The sequence below is a fragment of the Hippocampus bargibanti genome, linkage group LG14 (genome assembly GCF_051943395.1).
Source record: "Hippocampus bargibanti isolate YZ-2025 linkage group LG14, ASM5194339v1, whole genome shotgun sequence".
NCBI lineage: Eukaryota > Metazoa > Chordata > Actinopteri > Syngnathiformes > Syngnathidae > Hippocampus > Hippocampus bargibanti.
The window spans coordinates 1,678,539-1,702,990 of NC_142747.1; the positions used below are offsets into that span (position 1 = coordinate 1,678,539).

Below are 24,452 nucleotides of genomic sequence, written 5' to 3' on the forward strand. Positions count from 1 at the left end.
CTGAGCTGAAAATGAGGTTGTGACTGTGAGCTGGCATATGCATGAGTGGTACTGAAGGTATAATGTATGTCATCCAATGTCAAAAACATTGAAATGTTTTTTTTTTTTATAAAATACACTATGACATAAGATGAAAGCGAAATTAAGTGAATATGCCACATCATTACAAAGTCAAATACAGTGATACCTCGGTTTTCGAACCCCTTGGCTTATGAACTTTGTGGTATATGAACGTTAAATTCATAACAATTTTACCTTGGCATACGAACTATTTTTCGGGATACACACGGAGAGCCACAATGAGTGATGTGTCGCTCGCGAACGAGCCCGTTCTCCTAACAAGTAAATGGCAGCCGACTGTTTTTGTCCTCTATCCCCCACCCTCAGTCTTCGGTTAAAGCCACGTGATTGGTAAAGAACGCAGCAGTGGTGGTGGGGGGGGGGGGGGGTTAAACATTAAAGGGACAGGCAGACGACAGTGAGAGTTCAAAAGCAGTGTAGACTGCAAGGTTAAAAAATTACATCAATCAGGCTCCACAAATAACCCGCACAAGCCATCTGTACACTTGATGCAAAAAGCTATCAACCCAGCTAAACAGAACAAAATTGATGAGGAACAAGGAAAAATTATCACAGAGAAAGCACAAACAAGGGATCATTCCTCAAGATGGTGAAAAAAGAAGGCTACGTTCCTCATCAAGTGTTTAATGCTGATGAAACCGGCCACTCCATTCCATCAAGCCATCAACGACCATCACAAAGGTAAATAAAATGACTTCATTATCCAGTACATTTTATTTATTTAATCATAATACCATTTATTATACATAAACTAAGATATATTTTGTGGAGTTTTAGGGCTTAGAAAATTAGAAAGTAGAAAATTATGTTTTATGGGGACCTGGGAACGGATTATTCTCATTTTAATGGTTTCCTATGGGAAATATTTTTTTTAGGATACAGACTTCGCCTTACACATTCTGTCTGGGAACCAATTAAGTTCGTAAGCCAAGGTACCACTGTATACTGTATGCTCTATAAAGATATGTACAGTACTACATGTGTAACTGGAGAGAATACTACAGTACTTATGTTAGGGTGAGAGAGAGAGACACACAAACATAGTAAGATAAATTAAATGTTTATTTATCCTCCATAGCATCATTGGAGGAAGAAAGAGAGACACACGTAATAAGATGAGAACAAGAGTGCTGAGAAAGTCCTTATTGATTATCTCCTGATTAAAGCCACGGAAGTTGTTGACGAACTGAAGGCATGGAGGCCTCCACGCGGCATTGAGGTTAACCTCGGACCTCTATGATGATGAGAAAGTTTCTTCAGTCGTCATCTGTACAAATTTGACGGTTTCGGACGTTTCGCCTCCTATCCAAGAGGCCCTCTCAATGTCCGTACCCTGGATGTTCAACTGTGCAGTTCAAGACTGTTTCCTGCAGAAATCCACAACAGCTTCTTGGTTTTCCCGGTGTTGATCCGGAGGTGATTCTGCTGGAACCAGTCCACAAAGTCCTAACACTCGGGAAAAGTCCGGAAGCAGAAAGCAGGCTTCTGATTGGCTGCCGTGCCGAGTATGCAAATTGTCAAACAAACCAAAATTCCGAAATTTCCAAAACAAACTAAGAATTATTTATTCTGATTTCGCAATCTTCGTTCAAACGTTTGCTTTACTGAATAAAGCAAACGTTTGATTTGAAAAAAAAATAAACAAAATTGTCAGCCACCCGGGCGGAGACGTTCTGTAAATTGTACACCCGACGTAAGTTGCACGCCACGGGCATCCGGGCAGATGTTATTTCAGACACTGGAATTTACCTTGATTATTGCTTTTGGGGAAGAAAATCTTCCACAAAGGAGGAAAGGGAAGATAGAGTCTCGCATCCTTGCTATAGGAAGCAGTAGCTCTCAAAACGAACAACCCAGTACTGGATCCGAACCCCATGTGCTTCACATAGCCCACATAGTGCATGTTTAGGTTTGCTTGAGACGTTTTCAGGCGATGAAGGCAGCAAAGAAGCCGCTCCCCGTGCCAGAACATCTTGTCCCTCACGTGGCTCACAAAAAGTTTCAACAACAGCTAAATATGTGTAGATCAAAAGCCATTTTTTGTGGACTTGTTGATGCCTCGTGGGAGGAAAATCTCTTTTAGATGGAATAAAATATGCTTGGAATGCATGGTTTTACAAAAAGGCGCTTTTCTATTGTGTTTCCACAAAAAAATGGAATATGATGACATTTTCTAATGCTGATTGCAAAAAAAAAACCAAAAAGATTGAAACAAACAACTTTTTCATTTGAAAAAAAAAAGAGTCTCATTTTTCTTTGGTGGGCTGTATGTTCATAACTGATCACAGTAAACTGGGTTTTGCAAAAGAAAATCGGCCTTTTGTGTTTTTATTTTAAAGTGACTGAGCAAAATGGAACTGTATAGTGCCACTTAGCAGTTTTTTTGACAACGATACTAGTGCAGCGTGTTCTACCGGAAACAAATTCCTTGTGTGTTCTACATACTTGGCAATAAAGATGATTCTGATTCTGATTCTGATTTAATAATAATAATACAGTAAAGTCTCGTTATATCGATATCGGATATATCGATAGTCCCGGTTATATCAATACTATTTCTATGCACGCACGGAGAAAATTACATGCAAACAGGGTCGGATATATCGATAGTCCCGGTTATATCGATATTTTTTCGGACTCCCTTGAATATCGATATAACGAGACTTTACTGTACATTTAATTTCTAAGCGCCTTTCAAAACTCTCAAGGACACTTTACAGTCACAGGATTTTTTTTGTGCGGGTTGGCATTAGCATCCATTCGCGCCAGCGTTCACTCTACCCGGAAGTAACACAGCAAAATGGTTAGGTTATGCCAGTAACGTGCAGTCAGGGGAGGCAGGTGAGGCTGAGCCTCTCCTGTCGTCATGGAAATATCAAATGAAAAAATAAATTAAACAGTTATACTTATTGAGTGATTTGTACTTTAAAGTTCTTTTCCATTTAACTTCACCATGTTTGGATTTGTTTTCAAAATGTTCAAGAATGTTCACATTTACCGTTCAAATACGAAGTTATACCTATTATAGCAGAGTCCGGCACTGCCATGTCTGGACAGTAGGGATATACAGTAAAGTCTCGTTATATCGATATTCAAGGGAGTCCGAAAAAATATCGATATAACCGGGACTATCGATATATCCGACCCTGTTTGCATGTAATTTTCTCCGTGCGTGCATAGAAATAGTATTGATATAACCGGGACTATCGATATATCCAATATCGATATAACGAGACTTTACTGTATATATATAGGGCCAAAACTACCAGTAAGACTTTAGTTTGCTGACGAAGTTTCTTGGATGAGAAGTGAAACGTCCGACACCTTCAAAGAAGTACAGATGACGGCTGAAGAAACCTTTTCATCGATAGAATTAGTGAAAGCAAGCTACAGTAAACAGTTAGCAAGTTAAGTGCAACCATCGAGTCATTTTTTAGTGTTGCTTGGCCTTATTTTCAGAATGGAGGATTATATATCTAAATTGAAAGAAATAGAGAGACTTTTAAAACTGAAGAAAGATAAAGAAGGTATAGATGCCTTTCTTCAGAAGGAGCGGCGCATGGACTTCATTTATAAATAAAGGTAACACGATAATGTTTTTTTTTAAATTCTTTTTTTCTATGTTACATATTATATAAAGAATGCTGACATGACATTTGAAACAAAACACGTTAACTGTCAAATCAAATGGTGAATAAGCTCTGTAGAGTTCATATGTTTGTAAATCTGACTGTGATGACGTCAGTGCCTCACCAGCCACGAACCTCAACGCACGTCACCGGGTCATGCATATATCTACAGTACACGTGTATTTTATATAACGCACACACACAGTCAAACCTCGGTTTTCGAACAGTAACATCTTCCAGAAACATGTTAGCAAAATGTTTCTGGGTAACACTTGATAGTGACATATTGTTGTCCAACCACTTGAATTAAAAATTACAGTTTGCACTTCAATTCTGGTCAAAATATTGAATTTCAAGTCCAATGTGGTTGCATGTTGAGCTCAACTTGTGAAACTAGTGTGTCTGTCCAAATATTTTCGGGGCTTGCTGTATAGATATTTGTTACCCTTTATTTGATAATTCCTTTACAAGTTAAAACAATCAGGTGAATCCTGAATGATTTCCATTGGATGTTTTTACAACTCTTCAAAATCATGTGTTACTCTGTACCTTGGGGATATACATATGCATGCACATCCTCGAAGCTTACAATAAAAGCATAATAGACTACAGATAAATTGTAAACTTTTACTTTATTGTGTATTTTTTTTTTACAAAGAATAATACTCAAAAAGAAAAAAGCTGACATTCTGAGCTGCATTTGCCACAGTACATATTTGTTGGTCTGTGGCTATTTGTTCTTCCTTGGAAAAAGACACTTTGGTCTCTTCTCTGTCTGAGGACTAGGTTTTCTGTGCCAACCGAAATCATGTTCTCTTCGTCAAAGGGAGAATATTGTGGGAACCGAAAGGAGGATCCTTGGTCTGCTTCAAAACCTATCCTAGATGGTGAATCAATCTCAGCACAGGAAGTGGCTTCCTCTGCTTCCACTTTAAAAATGTGACGGTCTGAAAGGGCTGTCTTTGTTTTCATCTTAATTGTTTGTTGGCGTCAATTCACGAGCCGCGTTGGACGAGGGTGCCCGTGATGTCGCTTTAACTGCAGCTGATGATTCACGTACATAATTCTCTGTATTCGTCTGGAGAGATAGAATTTGTTGTTTCTCTGCAAAGATGGGAACATGAAAAGTTTCCAAATGCTCTTTTTCCAAACGTCATCTTTTTACCTGAGCTGAAAATGAGGTTGGGACTGTCAGCTGGAATATGCATGAGTGGTACTGAACGTATAATGTATGTCATCCAATGTCAAAAACATTGAAATGTTTTTTTTTTTTATAAAATACACTATGACATAAGATGAAAGCGAAATTAAGTGAATATGCCACATCATTACAAAGTCAAATACAGTGATACCTCGGTTTTCGAACCCCTTGGCTTATGAACTTTGTGGTATATGAACGTTAAATTCATAACAATTTTACCTTGGCATACAAACTATTTTTCGGGATACACACATAGCTGCCACAATGAGTGATGTGTCGCTCGCGAACGAGCCCGTTCTCCTAACAAGTAAATGGCAGCCGACTGTTTTTGTCCTCTATCCCCCGCCCTCAGTCTTCGGTTAAAGCCACGTGATTGGTAAAGAACGCAGCAGTGGTGGTGGGGGGGGGGGGTTCAAACATTAAAGAGACAGGCAGACGACAGTGAGAGTTCAAAAGCAGTGTAGACTGCAAGGTTAAAAAATTACATCAATCAGGCTCCACAAATAACCCACACAAGCCATTTGTACACTTGATGCAAAAAGCTATCAACCCAGCTAAACAGAACAAAATTGATGAGGAACAAGGAAAAATTATCACAGAGAAAGCACAAACAAGGGATCATTCCTCAAGATGGTGAAAAAAGAAGGCTACGTTCCTCATCAAGTGTTTAATGCTGATGAAACCGGCCACTCCATTCCATCAAGCCATCAACGACCATCACAAAGGTAAATAAAATGACTTCATTATCCAGTACATTTTATTTATTTAATCATAATACCATTTATTATACATAAACTAAGATATATTTTGTGGAGTTTTAGGGCTTAGAAAATTAGAAAGTAGAAAATTATGTTTTATGGGGACCTGGGAACGGATTATTCTCATTTTAATGGTTTCCTATGGGAAATATTTTTTTTAGGATACAGACTTCGCCTTACACATTCTGTCTGGGAACCAATTAAGTTCGTAAGCCAAGGTACCACTGTATACTGTATGCTCTTTAAAGATATGTACAGTACTACATGTGTAACTGGAGAGAATACTACAGTACTTATGTTAGGGTGAGAGAGAGAGACACACAAACATAGTAAGATAAATTAAATGTTTATTTATCCTCCATAGCATCATTGGAGGAAGAAAGAGAGACACACGTAATAAGATGAGAACAAGAGTGCTGAGAAAGTCCTTATTGATTATCTCCTGATTAAAGCCACGGAAGTTGTTGACGAACTGAAGGCATGGAGGCCTCCACGCGGCATTGAGGTTAACCTCGGACCTCTATGATGATGAGAAAGTTTCTTCAGTCGTCATCTGTACAAATTTGAAGGTTTCGGACGTTTCGCCTCCTATCCAAGAGGCCCTCTCAATGTCCGTACCCTGGATGTTCAACTGTGCAGGTCAAGACTGTTTCCTGCAGAAATCCACAACAGCTTCTTGGTTTTCCCGGTGTTGATCCGGAGGTGATTCTGCTGGAACCAGTCCACAAAGTCCTTTGTCAGTCCCCTGTACTCCCAATCGTCTCCCTCTATAATGAGGCCGACATGAGCTGAGTTGTCAGAGAACTTCTGAAGGTGGCAGGTTGGGGTGTTGTAATTGAAGTCGGAGGTGTAGAGGGTGAACAGGAATGGAACCAGGACTGTCCCCTGCAGCACTCCAGTGCTACAGAGAAGCCAGTTCTTTACCCTCACGTACTGTGGCCTGTTTGTGAGGTAATCTGTAATCCAAAATGTGAGGTGCTGGTCCACTTCGGCATGCAGCAGCTTGTCCGGCAGTAGATTGGGCTGGATGGTGTTGAAGGTACTGGAGAAATCGAAGAACGTAATCCTCACCGTGCTCCCGCCATTCTCCAGGTGCTGCTGCGCCGAGTGATGTAGGAAGATGATAGCGTCGTCCACACCGATGCTGGGCTGGTGGGCAAACTGTAGCGGGTCCAGTAATGAGCTCGCTGGTGGGTGAGGACGAGTCTCTCCAGCGTCTTCATCAGGTGAGACGTCAGCACCACCAGTCTGTAGCTATTGAGCTCCTTTGGGTGGGCAATCTTGGATACTGGGACCAGGCATGTTTTACACAGCTGTGGACCTCTGCCCAGCTTCAGGCTCAGGTTGAATTTGTGCTGGACAATCACACACAGCTGGTCAGAGCAGGTCCTGAGGAGTCGGGAACTGATGTTATCCAGACCTGCTGCCTTTCTCACTTCCATCCTCCTCAGTTGGTTCCTTCTACTGCGCAGTTGCGACAGACAGGCAACAACCAGTAGACAGAGTGGCGGCTGAGGGTGTGGCAACGGTTGGGAGGGCAGTTGTTCGTTGCGGGAAGCTGATCGTGAGAGGGAGCAGGGAGGGGAAGTCCACAGTGTGAGTGGGTGCAGGAGCAGCTACAGGTGAAGTTGACGGTGGGCCGGAGGCAAGAGACGTCTTGTCAAACTGATTGAAAAAGGGGTTTAGTTCATCTGCCCAGTCCTTGTCTTTCTCGTTCAATGTCAGTGGGCTTTTGTGGCCTAAGATGTTTTTCAGGCCCTTCTAGACACCAGCGACACTGCTGGCTTGCAGCTGCTCCTCCATTTTCATCCTGTAGGCCTTCTTTCCCTCTCTGATCTTTTTATTCAGTTGGACCTGCACAGCCTTCAGTACCTCTCTGTTGCCCGACACAAAGCTTCTTTATTATTGCCATTTCATTATTATCAAATGAAATGGTTTTCCTCTTCTTTTAACTTCTACTCTCACTTGAATCCTTTCGCTTTTCAGTAATGTATTTTACAATAAGAAATGTCAAGCACGCTGGAGATATGTTTAATGTACTGTCCAGACTCGGGCACTGTGACGAACTGGCCAGAGGGACTCAGATGCGCGGCGTATGGTGGCCGAGCGCTCACAGAGCCCCACATCGGTATTAGCGGCGTAAAGAAGTCCTACGCGGAAAAAGGCACGCAATACATAATAATAACTTGCAGTACCGTTACTCGATTGTTCGTAAGTTGGGGAGCGACTGTAATCGGCATTTGTAGTTCTTAAAATACATGCATGTTGGAGTTTCGTGACAAGTGAGCCAGCAGACTGGTGGAAGCAATTATGGTTAAATATCTGCATAAAAAATGGTTGTACAGTATCTATAATCAAAAATGAGAAAATGTAAATAGAAATCACCTTGGAATTCATGTGGTTCCAGATGCGCTGCTTGGGAAAGAGATGATTGAGTCCTGGTCGTCTGTCAGAAGGCAACACTTCTCTTGTGCCTGAGAGAACGCAGCAAGGGACTCCATGGCATCGGTGAAGGTGTCATGATGCTGGACTAATTGGCGTACCCACTTGGAGAGCCCTGAAAGTGAACAACGGCACATCAAGAAAACCATTTCTCAGGAAAATCTATCCATCCATTTTCTACTGCTTATCTGGGATTGGGTTGCGGGGGCCGCAGCTTTAGCAGTGAATCCAAGACTTCCCTCTCACCAACAACTATTTCCATCTTTTCCCCTTATGAATATGATTCAAATAGTATGTGGAACTGTCGCGGCTTGGAATTGATGTGGATTTACGTGGGACAGGAGATGTGAGACAATGTCTTTTCGGCAACGGATGCTACAGCTTCGTGTTTGCTTTCAACATTTAGCTCGTAGTAGACGTGCACAGGGCAGCCCGTTAGTCTAGTGAAGGGGTGTCGAACTCACTTCACAATATGGGCCACATATGGCTTCGGTAGTTGTCAAGTGGGACGGACCATTAAAATGATACCATACATGCTATGAATAACCAACATATCACGTACTTCATTACTTTTGGTGTAAAGAAGCACACGGACATGAGGAAAATGATGACATTTAATGAGTTTTCCTTTTACACAACATTTCGTTTCATGAACAAATGTGCAATTTACTTTTATCATTCACATATATGCATTGCAACTGATCCCAATGATTTTACAACGGCACAAAACTGACAATAAATTGGTATTGAAAAAATAGTAATGCACTTTAAAGGGCAACCGACGTCACTCTTTTTGTTTTTTAACTGACATCAGAAAAACGTTTTATAGCATCTAAAATACCCAAACACGCAGTATGATATTTTTAATCAAATGCAAAACACTAATAAAAATGACTAAAAGTGTCCAAAATCTGCAAAAAATTGAGCTGCGAATTGGGCATTTTCAGAAAGTCCCACCCCCAGTTTGTGACGTCACGCCAAGACTTCTTGCATTGCTGAAGAATCAAAACAATGGCTTCAGATTCGGAGAATATGCTGTCTTGTTACACATCCAGTTATGAATATGATTCAAATAGTTCTGAAGAGGAAAGCATACATGTTTGCAATCGATTAAATAATTTATTCCATGCCATTTTGAGGCAACATTGGGGCAACAATGGATAACCAGAAAAGAGGCACAAAATGGCGATCTCCAGTGGCCACCTCCGCTTCCACAGACTGATAAATTCCTGATATGGAGCTTGGACTCCCTCTTCTGGCGGCTTTTGGGTGCAACACGGTTCTCAGACCAAACATGCACAGCAAAATACATTGACGTGATGGAAGGACGCTACAATGCGTCTTTTTTACTGTCAGGGGGCGGTCCTTTCGTGACGTCACGTACGGACTCGTCACCAACTCAAAAACAAGACATCCTGAATATTCAGAGCGAGTCTTAAAATGTAAAATATAGCTATATGCAGTGGAATCTTATTAAAATACGCTCAGTAGAAGTCATTTGAAGCAATTTTACAAATTATGGACACAACTTGTCCGGAGACGTCGGTTGTCCTTTAAGATTAAATGAGTTTTATAAAGAAATGAATTTTTAAACCATTGTTTTTGTTCCTGATATGTGGCATCTTTTGGCCTGACTAGCTGATACTTTCACGTGGGCTAAATTTAGCTGACATTTTATATTCCTTCAATACTGAAACTTGTTGAAAACACACCAAGCACAAAGGTTTCTCATGCATTTCTGGAAAAAAAAACATGTTCCATTTTTCATGGAAAATTCTACACTCCTTATCTACTTTTTTCCGTTTGGATAATGACATTTTGGCTAATGATGGTGTTGAAACCACGGTTGAAAAATAGACCCCGGTTGAAAAAAAACCTTGCTATTTTCTTCTGTTGATCACAACAGTGGACAATCCTTGAATTGCACCTCATTAATAAAACATGAATTCCATGTCGTATGTGCATTTTTCCACTTTTAAATAATCCTGCGGGCCTGATCAAACCTCCTTTGGGGCCTTTGGACACCACTGGTCTCGTGGTTAGTACGCCGGCTTCACAGTGCAGAGGACGCCGGTTCGCATCCCGCTAAGGCCTCCCTGTGTGGAGTTTGCATGTTCTCCCCAGGCCCGCGTGGGTTTTCTCCGGGTCCTCCAATTTCCTCCCACATTCCAAAAACATGCATGGCAAGCTGATTGAACACTCCAAATTGTCCCTCGGTGTGAGTGTGGGAGTGACTGTTGTTTGTCTCTGTGTGCGACGCGATTGGCTAGCAAACAATTCAGGGTCCGAAGGCGGCTGGGATAGGCTCCAGCACCTCCCGCGACCCTAATGAGGAATAAGCGGTATGGAAAATAGATGGAAAGACATTCATATCCCACCATGACGTCCCTAGTCCACCGGTGAAAAGGACGCTTTCATCCTCCTCTTTCATCTAAAACTGCTTCAGGTAACAAAGTGGGTACAGAAAGTGACGCAAGAATGACTTTGTGTTGTCATATTATTTGTTATTGTTTTTTTTTGTACTTTTGACTTCAAGATGGGGCCGTGAGAGTGTTGCCTTTCCAGCTCCTGTATTTTGTTTTTTGAGTTATTTGTTTCTTTTCATAACTTTGCTGCTGTGAAATGTACATTTCTCCACTACGAGACTAACAAAGGTAAATCCAATCCAATACAATACAATTCATGAATATACAGGTAACATCCGGAAACGTCCGGGTTCCGTTCCAACAAAACGGTTGAAATGCATTCAAAATGGTCGACGCAAGCGTTATATGACAGGATAGTATACGATGTCAATCTGTTGTTTTTAAGCAATGTTTTCTATTGAATACTATTACAGTAAAGTCTCGTTATATCGATATCGGATATATCGATAGTCCCGGTTATATCGATACTATTTCTATGCACGCACGGAGAAAATTACATGCAAACAGGGTCGGATATATCGATAGTCCAGGTTATATCGATATTTTTTCGGACTCCCTTGAATATCGATATAACGAGACTTTACTGTATATACCAAACCCATTATAGTTTATTAATAAACTTTTAGTGTCATTTTTATCATTTTATATTTCGTATCATCGTCATTTATTACTGTGTCGGCGTACACGCTTTCTGCCGACACAAATACGCATGGCTTCCCATGCATACGCGCTGTTGAAAAATCTTTCTCCCTGCTAATGGAGAAGCCAGAAGAGATCGCCCAACACACACGCTCGGACTCAGGCGGACGCCGAAGTTCTACTGGTTGCCCTCTCCCAGGCCGTACCCCGTGGCCCGACCCAGCGGCCGTCTGCCGCCGACTCGCCCATCTCGTCACCTCTCCGCGAAGCAGAACGAACTGTCTCAAAGAGGCGGCGGCACCGGCCGTGGCCCGATGCGGCGCACTTTCACGTCGTGGCTATCCCACCTGCAAGAGCGCCGACGCCCGACCCGCCTCGGCTTTCGTCATGGGGGACCCTTGTCCAGCGCGCCGACTCCCACCCGCGTCGTCGTCGGTGGACTCTCCCCCCTCGGTTGATTGCTGTGCGAGTGAGATGCTGTCTGGCTGGCCAAAATTGTCGTACGCGTTTGTTAAAAAACAGTTATTTTGTGTCCTTATTTTGTGCAATGCTGTCATATGCTCTGTTAAGATAAATGAGACAAAATGCTGAATGTGTAGCAACCCATCCACAACGCTACATATGATCCTTTGACAGCGATTAAAAAAATAGTTGTTATACAATGCTGAGAGAAGCGGTTTGTTGGATTATTTTGATCGTTCGCCCTTGGTTCATTGCTTCGACGGGTGTGATGGAAGAGGATGGTTAAATCATCAGGAAGCCAGGTGTAGAACAGAAAGTTGGTTTAATCTTGAAGACAGCGGAGACATTGTGGGAGGTCAGCAAAGGAGGAAGGCAGAGAGAGGAGAGCGACGAACAAGAAGGGAGAACATTTTATACGGCACGCAGTGTGTGACGCCAAAGGATGTGACATAATGTAAATGCCACATCATGTAAGGGAAGGCAGGATATGACGTATCAGGGAGTTCAAAATGTAAACAAAGATTACCGAGCGATGTTTAGAGATGTTTGTATGGCGAATTACCCCAACACGGTTGCTCGCTGTGCTCCGGCAAATAAACATCGAACTTGTTCGATCTAAAATAGAAGGACAATCTCGAGTCTTTATTCTACCAAATTTATCGCAAACACGCTGCAGATCTCAACAATGTTGCCGAACTACCACCGCTTAGCGGTGCCAGGCGGCAATAGAATAAAAAAATAAATAAAAAAAAAAGGTCTGGCGGTCGTGGTCGTAAGAACGGATGGTCGTAACTCGTGCCGGTCGTAAATCGTATGTTACCTGTATAGAAATGATAATATCTAAAAGGAAATCCTCAAACGCTATTTATACGTGTAGAGCACGGGTGTCAAAGTCATTTTTTGCCGCGGGCCACATTGTATTTATGGTTTCCTCACGAGGGCCGTTATGAATTTGGGGAACCCATTAGAATGTTTAAATCCCTTCAAATATTACATATAGAGCACACAACAAATTAATGAATAACTCATTTTCAAATCTGAAGTCAAGAATAATGACTTTTATTGTGGTTGACATCCAAAAATATGAAATTTTGGCTCAGGTTTTAGCAATCATCATGGAACTTAACAAGTTTGATTTGCTTTCGCGGGCTGAAAAAAAGGATGTGGCGGGCCGGATTTGGCCCGAGGGCCTTGACTTTGACACCTGTGGTGTAGAGACACACACACACACACGTACACACATGCATCTGGCCATTTCTACTTATTTTGTACATTTAATACATATTATATATTTTATACACAGTATTTTATTTTATTGCTTGAGCTTTTGTCAACATACTTGCAGATTCATACAGGATATTAACCGTCATCGTTTTCCAGTTAAGGAAATTCATTAATCTGGACAGATTAAACTTTGCAAATATGGTTCCATACGAGAGAACATTTACTGTATGAATGTGTGTGTGTGTGTGTGTGTGTGTGTGTGTGTGTGTGTGTGTGTGTGTGTGTGTGTGTGTGTGTGTGTGTGTGTGTGTGTGTGTGTGCATGCGTAGACATGCAGACAGGCAGACAGACAGATGGACAAAAATTATTCTCATGAGTTGTCTTCCTTATTAAGGGAACATTACTGAAGTATTTATTTATCTGTGTATATATTGGGGCGAGTTAGTGAATCTGGGGAAAGGGGGTAATTGAAATCTATGTTTATACTGTCAAAACCACAGTTTTCAGCGACAATCCAGACTCAGGTGGTCACAAGAGCTGAGACAAAAAAAACATTTGATCATTAGTTTTAGTGTAATGAACACTTACATACAAGGCATGATTGAAAGCAATAAGCTAACATATTGTTGGATTGCCAAAGCATCCACAGGTACAGGTTTAAAGTAAAGACAGATGATCTAAATTAACCATTTTACCTTTGATATACTTGTTTGGATTATTCCTGAAACGGTCATCCACTAAGATTAAGGCTCCCCAGTCTTTTCTGTGACGAATACACCTGAACATATAAAAGAATGAATTAAATATTAAAATTTCAGTTTGAAATAATACAATTGAAACAGCATATTTACCTTCCCAGGGCTTGGTTTAGAGCTCGGTAAGCCTGCACCTCATACCAGTGATTGCCAGGGAGAAGACCTCTACTCTTTGAGTGTTGATCATTGTACTTCATCTTGAGTTCAACCTACAATACACCATTATTTCCTAAGCATTGGAGTAATTTGATTCGGATAATGGCACATCCTTTCGATATCAAAATCCAGTCAAAGTTTAGTTTCAAAACTACATTTCAAAACATATCTGCCTAACGGTTGTGAAATAAGTCCTCATGTCGCTGAGTATTTTGTCAAGGTCCCCAGATTTTTGTAGAAACATTGACAACAATGGTCTGATAGTTTCCCATTTATTCTGAAAGTAACTTCATCTGTCACATTAACTTAAAACATACATAAGAGTTTTACCTTGTTTCACAGAATTCAGTGGTGGAAAGTGAGGTTATCTCAGCATCATGATCCATTATTGAAGAAAAATAATTGGAATTCTTCCAAACACTGGACTCTGTTGATGTTCACTGTTATCATCAACATTTTGAAATGGACAAGTGAAAAGTTCATCTGCCGTCTGAGGGGTAGCGACGAAGGGAAGGTGACTGAACAGAGCTATAACCAATCTTGACAGGTACTATTTGTTCGTCCAAAGGTACCAAAGGGATGTGACAGGTACACCGTGTTCCCTCATGTGCATGAAACAAAGTCACTGTAGCATAGCTCACCTTTGTTCAAACAATTACACCAAATGAAAACACTTGCTGAAAATGTATGACGATGTCTGAGCAAAGGTACTGACAGAAGCACGAAAGTCTGGCCTTGTGGCAAAACACAGAATCACATCACCTGCATCATCAGTACACAGTGGTTCTCTTGAACAATCCTATAAATGTCAAATGATTCAATGCTCACGTTTGCCATGTAACACATGAGACAGTTGAGCAATTAAAACAAATAAATAAATAACTTCTAAACCTACAGATCCTGCACAAAATGCCAGTAGCCCAGAGGGTTGCTGTCATCTAAATCCAATCCTGACCTATTTTAGCATTCTGGCTACCAAAGAAACCTGGCCTGTATACTGACATCTTCCAATCCAACATGACAGTTAACATATGTGAAAAAGCCACTTATGGCTTTGAGCAAATGTCATAATGTGCAAAAAGAAAAAAACAAGCTAGAAGGGATTAGTTGAAATGTCAAGAGATCATTCGCTTGCTTTGGTCTTGCCATCTAAAACCTGTTCATCCTGAAAAATATATGAGACCATGATTAGGGGCGGCTGTCAGAAAAGAACATCTAAAGACTATATTAAACTGGATTTTGGAGGTGGTGGAAATGTGGAAGGTGTATTTGAAGCAACACAATTTTTCCTCTGGCAGTTTGGGGCATCTAGTGTCACCAAGGTTGTTGATGGGCCTCATCTCCTGAAAATCGACTCATTCGGATGTGTCTGTCTGAGCAAGAAACACGGTCATCCATTAAAAAAGAAGTTGCTGTTTCCTACATGATTATTGGATTTGGAAGATTAGAATCTATAGAATGATTTTGTGAATTTACATTAAGATGCAATCAAAATTATTTGTGATATAATTCATCAGCTGGGAGACACTAGCTGGCCTGGGAACGCCTCGGGATCCACCAGGACGAGCTGGAAGAAGTGGCTGGGGAGAGGGAAGTCTGGGCTTCCCTAATGAAGCTGCTGCCCCCGCGACCCGACACCAGATAAGCGACAGAAGATGGCTGGATGGATCATTCATCAAGCATTAATGTTCAAAAAACAAAGGAGGTTTTGTGTAAAATGTAAGGTTTTCATTGGCAGTCAATAGCCAGACTTATAACCGAAAGAACCCACTTTGAAGTTTTTGAAAATGTGATTTCTGATCACATGGCAGTCTTGCAGAGCCCCTAAGGGGACATTGTATTTAAAAAAAAAATAAACTTTGGCGTTCCCTCACAAAGTTTTGCATTCCCTCGAAAAAAACCTTGCATTCCCTCGCCCCTAAGGTATGTACTAAGCTCCTAAGGGGACATTGAAGAATAAAAATGCGTTTTTTCACAAAGTTTTGTATTCCCTCACAAAACTTTGTATTCCCTCACAATGTATTGGACTCATTTGCAAAACTTTGCATTCCCTCGCAAAGAATGCAAGATCTTGCAACTTTTTTTTTACTGCACGTTGAAGTACTGCCATTTCATCGTCTGGGTAAACAAAAATAACAAACAGCCTTTTCACCCATTGGTGAGTTTAATCAAATTTTACTTCTGTTTGAAATACACAAACATTGAATCTGTTCTTGATATTAATTCCGCTTTCCAAATAAGTGGAAGACCTTTGAAGCAAGCGGTGAACAAAAGAGGACTCTTTCGTCGAAAAATGTTCAATGGCTTGGGGCTCCTTGACTTTATTCACAACCAGGTATTTTACACTGCAATGAATGTTTATATAGTCCTAAAACTCAATATCATGTGGGTCCTGCAACCTGCGTGAAAATGACATAAACACTGGCACTGGAGTGGACACATATTTGCACATCGTCTGTCAGTGAATGAGTTAATTGGTTGTGCGTTCTGTATCTAATATGTGGTGGAGGTTTCCCCAAATTCATAATAGCCCTCGAGAGGAAACCGTAACTACAATGTCGCCCGTGGCAAACAATGACTGTTTGCCCCGTGTAAAAGGCTTCAGAATCAGAAAGCCTTTAATTGACCCACAATGGGGAAAATTGCAGCTTTTCTTGGTGCCCATATGGCCAGGCAGCACTCTTGACAGTTACTTGGATGGAGCCAGCATCACTAATCAAAGAATTTAATATTGGTGGGTGTTTCTTCACAGCAAGTGCATGGAGTTTTGATTATCACTCTCCACAGACCTCAGGGAGAATAGATTCGTGGATGATGGATATCTGGACAAAGGCTTCCTACAATTTTGTTGCATACAATTTTTTTTACTGTCTTTGTCACTGACTTATTGCTTGGAAATGATAGTTGCTCCATGTATGCAGCATTGCTTGTTTGAAAGTGGTCTATAAATTCCTATAGTATATATATATATATATATATATATATATATATATATATATATATATATATATATATATATATATATATATATATATATATATATATATATAGTACCCACTCTCGAGGACTTGCACACTGCAAGAATCCAAACTAGGGCGCGGAAAATCCTACTGGACCCTCCGCACCCTGCCCACCACCTTTTCCAGCTACTCCCCTCAGGCAGGCGCTACCGATCCATGCGCACCAAATCCAGCAGACATTTAAACAGCTTCTTCCCCCACTCTTTGAACTCTTTGAACTATTTCAACAGTAACCAAAATGGAACTGTATAGTGCCACTTAGCATTTTTTTTTTTTTTTTTTGACAACGATACTAGTGCAGCGTGTTCTACCGGAAACAAATTCCTTGTGTGTTCTACATACTTGGCAATAAAGATGATTCTGATTCTGATTCTGATAAAATGGATTTGAGTCTGTCTGATCTTACAATGCGAAAGAAGATCATGGCTGAACAGCAGTTGTTGACTTACCTGGAGGTTTTTGATATTTGGGAAAGGAATTCCAATCGTGACCACTGCTCTGGCATTGTCATCGGTGAAGTCCAGTCCTTCACTCACTTTTCCCCGACACACAGCCAGGAGGAGTGCACCATCTATGAGAATTAAACCATGAAAAATAGAAAATGCAAATAAAATAAACTAAGCTTTGATTTGTACTTGTATTAACTAACTTGAATGAAATTGAAGAGCATTTGTAAGAACTTGAGGTTTGAAACCAGGAGAAAATGGATCACATCTTGCTGTTCCCAAAATGGAATATAAGAGCTTATTGTCAGGCCTGAGGATTTTCAGAAATACCAGATTCCATTTTTAGGTTCCATTGGATTACCTGATGGGAATACATAGTAAATAATTTTGGGTTCCGTAAATGTTAATCCATTTTAACTGATATTCATAATCAAGATTGTTGATCCTCAAAATATACAATTTAAAGGGTAAATGTAAACTATGCATTAACCATAACCATTATATAAGCAGCTGGGTACTCCGGGTTCATTTAATAAATTGAAAATCTACAAGTACCTGGGTGTTACTCTCAACAATAAACTGGACCAGACTACAAACACGGATGCCCTAATCACAAAGGGGCAGAGTCGCCTCTTCCTACTCAGGAAACTGAGGTCTTTTGGGGTTCAGGGGTCACTTCTAAAAACGTTTTATGACTCTGTGGTGGCTTCTGCCATCCACTATGGAATTGTCTGCTGGTCAGGCAGCATCACCACCCGGGACAGGAAAAGACTGGAGCACCTTGTCAAGAGGGCCAGTTCTGTCCTAGGCTGCTCTGCTGGACTCTGGAGGAGGTGGGCAACAGATGGACGCTAGCTAAACTAAAAGCTATGATGGACAGCCCCTCCCACCCCCTCCTGCCCACCCTGGGGAGCTCCTTCAGCAAGCCAGCCACGCTGCCAGAAGGAGAGGTACCACCGCTCATTCCTACCGACTGCTGTCAGGCTTTGCAATTCTCAATAATCACATGTGAAAAAAAAAATTGCCACTTGTCCTGTAAATATGGCTTGATGCAATATAGCTACATATATCAATATGCCTTTCTTGATACTATGTACAGTTTTTTTATGAAACGGTTTTGCACATTCACAGTATACAGTTGCCATTTTTTCATTTTACTATGCTTAGAATATCCTGTTTTTCTATCCTTTCACCCGACCCAGCCCATCCCCCTTTCAAATTGCTGCTGTGATTCTGATTTCTGATTCTGATCAAAATACGGTATGTTGTTTAACACTGTTAGTGTGCTTACGGTATAATGAACACAGCATACCATAAAATTTCGCCATATACTTTGGGCCACAAGTAATCCTACCAATGTTAACATGATTATGTGTGTGTTCTATTTATATACAGTAAAGTCTCGTTATATCGATATCGGATATATCGATAGTCCCAGTTATATCGATACTATTTCTATGCACGCATGGAGAAAATTACATGCAAACAGGGTCGGATATATCGATAGTCCCGGTTATATCGATATTTTTTCGGACTCCCTTGAATATCGATATAACAAGACTTTACTGTAAATAAAAATAATATCAGAGTGGTACTCGAGTGGTGAGCAAGCAGACTTCACATTGTAGAGGTCGTGGGTTCAATCGCTGTTCCAGCCCCTCTGTGTGGAGTATGCATGTTCTCCCTGGACCTGCGTAGTTTATCTCCGAGCCCTCTGGTTTGTTCCCACATTCCAAAAACATGCGGAGCAGGCTGATTGAACACTCCAAATTATCCCCGGGTGTGAGTGTGTGCACAAATGGCTGTTCGTTTCTGTGTGCGCTGCAATTGGCTGGCAACCTGCTCAAGGGGTCTTCCGCCTGTTGGCTGAGGGCAACTAGGATGGTTCCAGCACCCCCCGCAACCCTAAGCAGTTTGGAAGATGAATGATTGAAAAATAAAATCAATGGCTATCTGTCCGACCTCGAGGGTCGCGTCGTCTCCGCTAGCTTACGTGTTGTCGTTGTTCAAAACTGCTTCAATCTGCTATTTTGGTTGCATCGGCGCTTATTGGTTGAAACCAAAAGAGGCGCGTGTGCATACATGTCCACGCTGATGCACGCACAGCCAAGATTAGAGGACTATCGAGAACTGAGGCTTGTTTAGCTTGATTGGTGTCGCTACCGGCAAAACAATAAACTCAAACGTATGTTCATTCAATGTTGACGACTAATATCCAGATTAAAGTTAGGCAATTCCTCAATTTTCCAGGGGAACTTTAGTGAAAATTTTAAAAATCCGGATGACTTTCATTATTAGATCTCATAACCAACGTCGATACTTCCCTTGGAATCCTGCTTCCCGTCCAACATCTCTTTCATGTTTTGTGCATACATCACATGTGCGTTTAGTGAATCACCCTTCTTTGGATGGTTCAAATGAAAAATAAACTGGCATTTCGATTTCAAAAATGTAATAAACCTTTGTTTTTTTTCACCACCACCTCTGTCCATCATTTTATCTCCACGTGCAGATTAAAACAAACATACACTCTCAGTGAAATTGCACTGATTATACATAAGAGTCAATTTCGTACAGTCAACTAGTGCACAGTGATTTTATGGGAAACAATTTTTCGGTATCGTAAAAATTACCCCATGGGTACGACATGCTAACAGAAAAATAAAACGATACAGTGAAATCCTCAGGCCTGATTGTTAAAGAGATTTCGAGTCTGCTTCCTGGTTACTGTTGATGTGACCTTTGGAAGGGGATGAAACCGCCATCCACCTCAAGAAATGTAGCACTATTTGTGTTCCCTGTGTCATCTCTTCTCGTAAATCAATCTATGTGTGATTTGATTTTTCTGTGAAGTGTGTACATACATATCCAGCAATATGATATGCAAAGCACCTTGAGGGATGAATAGAAAGAAAAGTATCCTACCGCTTTTCTCAGAGGACTTAATCGCACTGTAGTAAGCCTGAAGAAGTTCGTCAAAGTCACCCTTGCCACCACCACGAGGCTCTGTTATCACTTTCTTTTGTTTTTCAAGTTTCTCCCAAACACCAGTGATGTTCCATCGATCCTGCATATTACCCAGCATCTAAACAAATATGATTATCATCACATTGTGAAATACAGTGCTTTGTCTAATTGATTTATTTAACAAGAAGAATTAATTGCAGTGGTGCTTTGAAGTGTGAATTAAATTAATTCTGTGACCAAACTTCAAACTTTAAAAAATACCTCTTGAAATGAATGGAATTTTGTTCTAAAAACTAGAAACAAAATATATTGTAATGTACATTTTTACGAGACTAATTAGCCAACTTACTTTAAAAATATATTTTGATGAAATTATTAAATAGACGGAAGGTCCAAATCCATTTAAGATACTGCTGCATTTAGTAATTTGACCACCGGGAGGGAGTATTATACCTTTGACTAACAGTGCTCAGACTTAAAACAGGTCGGCCTCACAGTGCAGAGGGTGCAGGATTCGATTCCAGCTCCGGCCTCTCTGTGTGCAGTTTGCATGTTCTCCCTGTGCCTGCATGGATTTTCTCCAGGTACAGTGATACCTCGGTTCTCGACCATAAGTCGTTGTAGGACCCTGTTCGAAAAGGGATTTGTTCGAACACCGAAACCATCTCTTTGCTCCTGTCACTTGCGAGTTGACAGCGGTGGGGCGGGGCTGCCTCTCCTGGCCGTTCTCCACCTGCTGTCAATTCTCTAATCACGGACACGGGGCATTTATACGGTTCGCGATCACCTCGCCAATGCCGGATGATTGACTCAACTCGCCACCGTACCTGGACTCTTCCTTCGATGCGCGAGTGTATCCAGTCCGAGGTATTTTCCCTGCGTCCCGTAAATTTATGTCATCTTCCGGGATTGCGTAATTTTGCACCCTCGTGTGCCATTTGCTTTTTGGCGTAGTAAGCGAGTCGGATCACCCCCTGCCTTCTTACTCGCTGTGTTTTCTTTATTTGTGAATAAACATCCTGCTTGGTTAGTACGTGTCTGCTTTGGGATCCCAAACATTCCACTACGTTCCGACGAGTCAGCTGCCTTCACTCTCGCTCGGAACGTGACAGTTACGGATCACTCGGCTACAGGATGTTCTTTTCTCTTAAAATATCTATCCAAACACACTTGCTCTCACTCCCACAGCCACATCACTAGATTTTACAGCCTCCTTATTTTTTAATATCGGACTGATCGTAGAATTCGCCATGCTGTATTCCCTCGCCAGATCAGACACTCGCACACCTCCTTCATATTTTGCGAGTATTTCTTTCTTAAATGCAATAGTTGTACGCACTACTTTTCTTTTGTCACTTTTAACAGCAATTACTTTCTTTGGAGGCATGATTAGGGGCTAAAACTCTTCGTACACCTATATTAAACGCTAGAGCAAAACGCAGCACGTCTTAGTATTGGCGTTCGAACACCGCCGAAGCAAGAATATCTCAAATATTTTGTTCGAATTCCGATTTGTTCAACTGTGAGGCGTTCGAGAACCGAGGTACCACTGTACTTTTGTTTCGTCCCAGATTCAAAAACACGCATTGCTGGCTAATAGAACACTCTGAATCAGGGGTATCCAGAGTCAGGCTTCAAGGGCCGTTATCCTGCCTATTCCAGCTCTCCCAGAAGCAAAATGCCTGATTCAAATAATCAGGATTATTCTCATGTTGCCTCAGAGCTGGCTGATGAAATAATCATCTGAATAAGGTGGATCAACAGTAGCCAAAATGGAACTGTATAGTGCCACTTAGCACTTTTTTTTTTTTTTTTTTGACAACGATACTAGTGCAGCGTGTTCTACCGGAAACAACTTCCTTGTGTGTTCTACATACTTGGCAATAAAGATGATTCTGATTCTGATATGAATGAAACTTGTGTGTGAAGCTGAACAAATAGGCAAGAGAAGCCGTGTTTAGGACAGTTCATGTTCAATATTTTATTTATGTTAAGAAAGCTAAAGGTTAAAGAACTCTTAATACAGACCAGTGTTTGAAATAGCGTATGTCCGGTGGCCCGGGGCGTACAACTTTTACGTCGGGCCGACAACTTTCAAAACGTCTCGGCCCGGATGGCCGACAACTATTCCAAGAAAAAAAGTGTTTTTTTCAAATCAAACGTTTCTTTTACTCAATCACTCAAAAGCCACAAACAAAACACTACGAGCCACATGGACTCCACTTTCTCAGCGGGTTTCAAAACTCTGAAGTACTCTTGAGTCAGGGTGTAGTCCGAAGCATGCTTCTGATTGGCTGCGGGTGCCGAGCATGCAAATTGCCAACCGAACGTTCGTTTGGCAATTTGCGAGAGGATTTAACAAACATTACGTGTCCTAATTTTTCGCGTCTTCGAACGTTCGTTTGTCAATTTGCATACTCAGCACCGGCAGCCAATCAGAAGCCTGCTTCGGACTACACCATCAGTGAAAAGTGTACTTCAGAGTTTTGAAAGCCGCTGAGAAAGCGGAGTCCTCGTAGCGTTAAGCAGAAAACACAACGCAAACGTTGCCGTGTACGCCGTGACGCTAAGCGACAGCTGGAGCAAAATCTTCTTCAGCAAGGTATATTTACCATCAATTTAGCAAGGTTGCATTTGTGGTTGGTACTTCCTTAATTTAAAAAAAACCCTTTGAATTTGTTTTGGGCGATTAGACGTCTTTATGTGTTTTAAGTTGTAAAAAATCGGGCAGGCAACTTAATGGCCGGGCCGGCAACTTTTCAGAGTTGGCTGCCCGGGTGTCCACTAACTTTTTGTCATGAGTTTCAGACACTGTACAGACATTTGAAACTTTATTAAAATAATTAGTTTTCCAGTGGTTTTCTCAGTTGTCTGTATCTGCCTTATGATCATTAGAATTATTTTATTTATTTATTGCTAATTAATAATTTTTTTATTCATTGTTCCATTTATTAATTTAATTCATTTTTTGTGTGTGAAAACTAAAGATTTTGAGAACATTGGATGTTTTATCTATGATTTTCTTGTGGAAATCATGCAACCCAGCCTCACCCAGACTCTGCCTCCAGTGGCCCCCGGGTCAATTGAGTTTGAGACCCCTGCTCTATTGGAAATGGGCTGATTTGTCTGCTCGGAATGTGTGTAAACTTACACGTTCTTATGCATGTTACCGCAATTGGCCGCGACACACACCGATTCACCATCGGGTTATTTATGGAGTTTTACTTCGAATTTCGCCATCAACACAGATTAACACGATGTTTTCAGAACAAACAAAGTACCCAAAATGCATTGTGTGTCGCTTTCTCGGTCACGGGCGTTCCATCTGTGACGTCACTTAGGGGATCGTCATCAACTCGAAAACAAGACTTCCTGAATATTTAGCGCGAGTCGTAAAAGGTAAAATATAGCTATATGCGGTGGGATCTTTGTAAAATGCCCTCAGTAGAAGTTATTTGAAGTGATTTTACAAATTATGGACACAACTTGTCTGAAGGTGTCAGTTGTCCTTGTAGTACTCTTACTTGTGTTAAGTTTATGGCTATTCTCCCCACCTCAATTACCAATCCTGTCAGAAATGTAACAATCATAGTACGTAAGATTAAACAGAGCCTCGGTTTCAGCCAGCCTTTGTTTTTCCTGAATAATTTCTGGATTTGAATGACAGAAATGCAAAAATTATTCCGGATTTTGTATTTAATATTATCTTCTTTTTTCATTTAACATGAGTATGGATGCATATTTACCTTATAGGATGGCAGGAAGCAAAGCACACCCTTGGGCATCACTTTGCAAACATGTAGTAGCAGGTCACCAACTTCATCCTGGAAGGCATATGTTTCAGCATTTTGAAAGGTGGCACACAGCTTTCTACCTTGAGGTCCTACACCAAGAGTACCAACCCAAACCTGCAAAGACATTTTCGTATTTGATTTTCACATGTTTTCATTATTCACTGAGAGTATGGCTCATATCATGTGCTATTAAATGTAAAGTATTTTTACAGTTGTGATTTGGCACAGTTGTCATCTGAGTTCTGCGTATGATTTAAACTGCATCCAACCGGTCCTCCACTGTGGGGCTTGGGGCAGAGGTTAATAACATCACCCTATAAATCCATCAGGAAGTCCAACCCCTGACTACCCATATCTTCGGAACCAAGGCCAACACCAGAGAAGGCTCCTGGAATGTGCGCACAATATTCCAGTCTGGTCACATGGACCAGGTGCTGACGAACATGAAGGGC

At 41.2% G+C, this 24,452-nt stretch overlaps 1 protein-coding gene across 10 annotated transcripts in view; it reads right to left on the reverse strand.

The window, feature by feature from the left end:
* brip1 (BRCA1 interacting DNA helicase 1) overlaps positions 1-24,452 on the reverse strand; it is a 106,240-nt gene that overhangs the window by 47,589 nt on the left and 34,199 nt on the right. For 7 of the 10 annotated variants that reach the window (XM_089013311.1, XM_089013308.1, XM_089013312.1 and 4 more), the window contains exons 13-18: positions 23,953-24,114; positions 20,165-20,324; positions 17,243-17,364; positions 13,714-13,826; positions 13,558-13,640; positions 8,055-8,226 (exon numbers count right to left, since the gene is read on the reverse strand). In XM_089013311.1, coding sequence (XP_088869437.1) covers positions 8,063-8,226; positions 13,558-13,640; positions 13,714-13,826; positions 17,243-17,364; positions 20,165-20,324; positions 23,953-24,114 — 804 coding nt within the window. In that variant the 3' untranslated portion in view covers positions 8,055-8,062. Of the gene's footprint in view, positions 1-3,817; positions 4,815-6,051; positions 7,820-8,054; positions 8,227-13,557; positions 13,641-13,713; positions 13,827-17,242; positions 17,365-20,164; positions 20,325-23,952; positions 24,115-24,452 lie in introns of those variants that run through there. The other 3 variants (XM_089013313.1, XM_089013304.1, XM_089013306.1) reach the window with 3 other exon arrangements.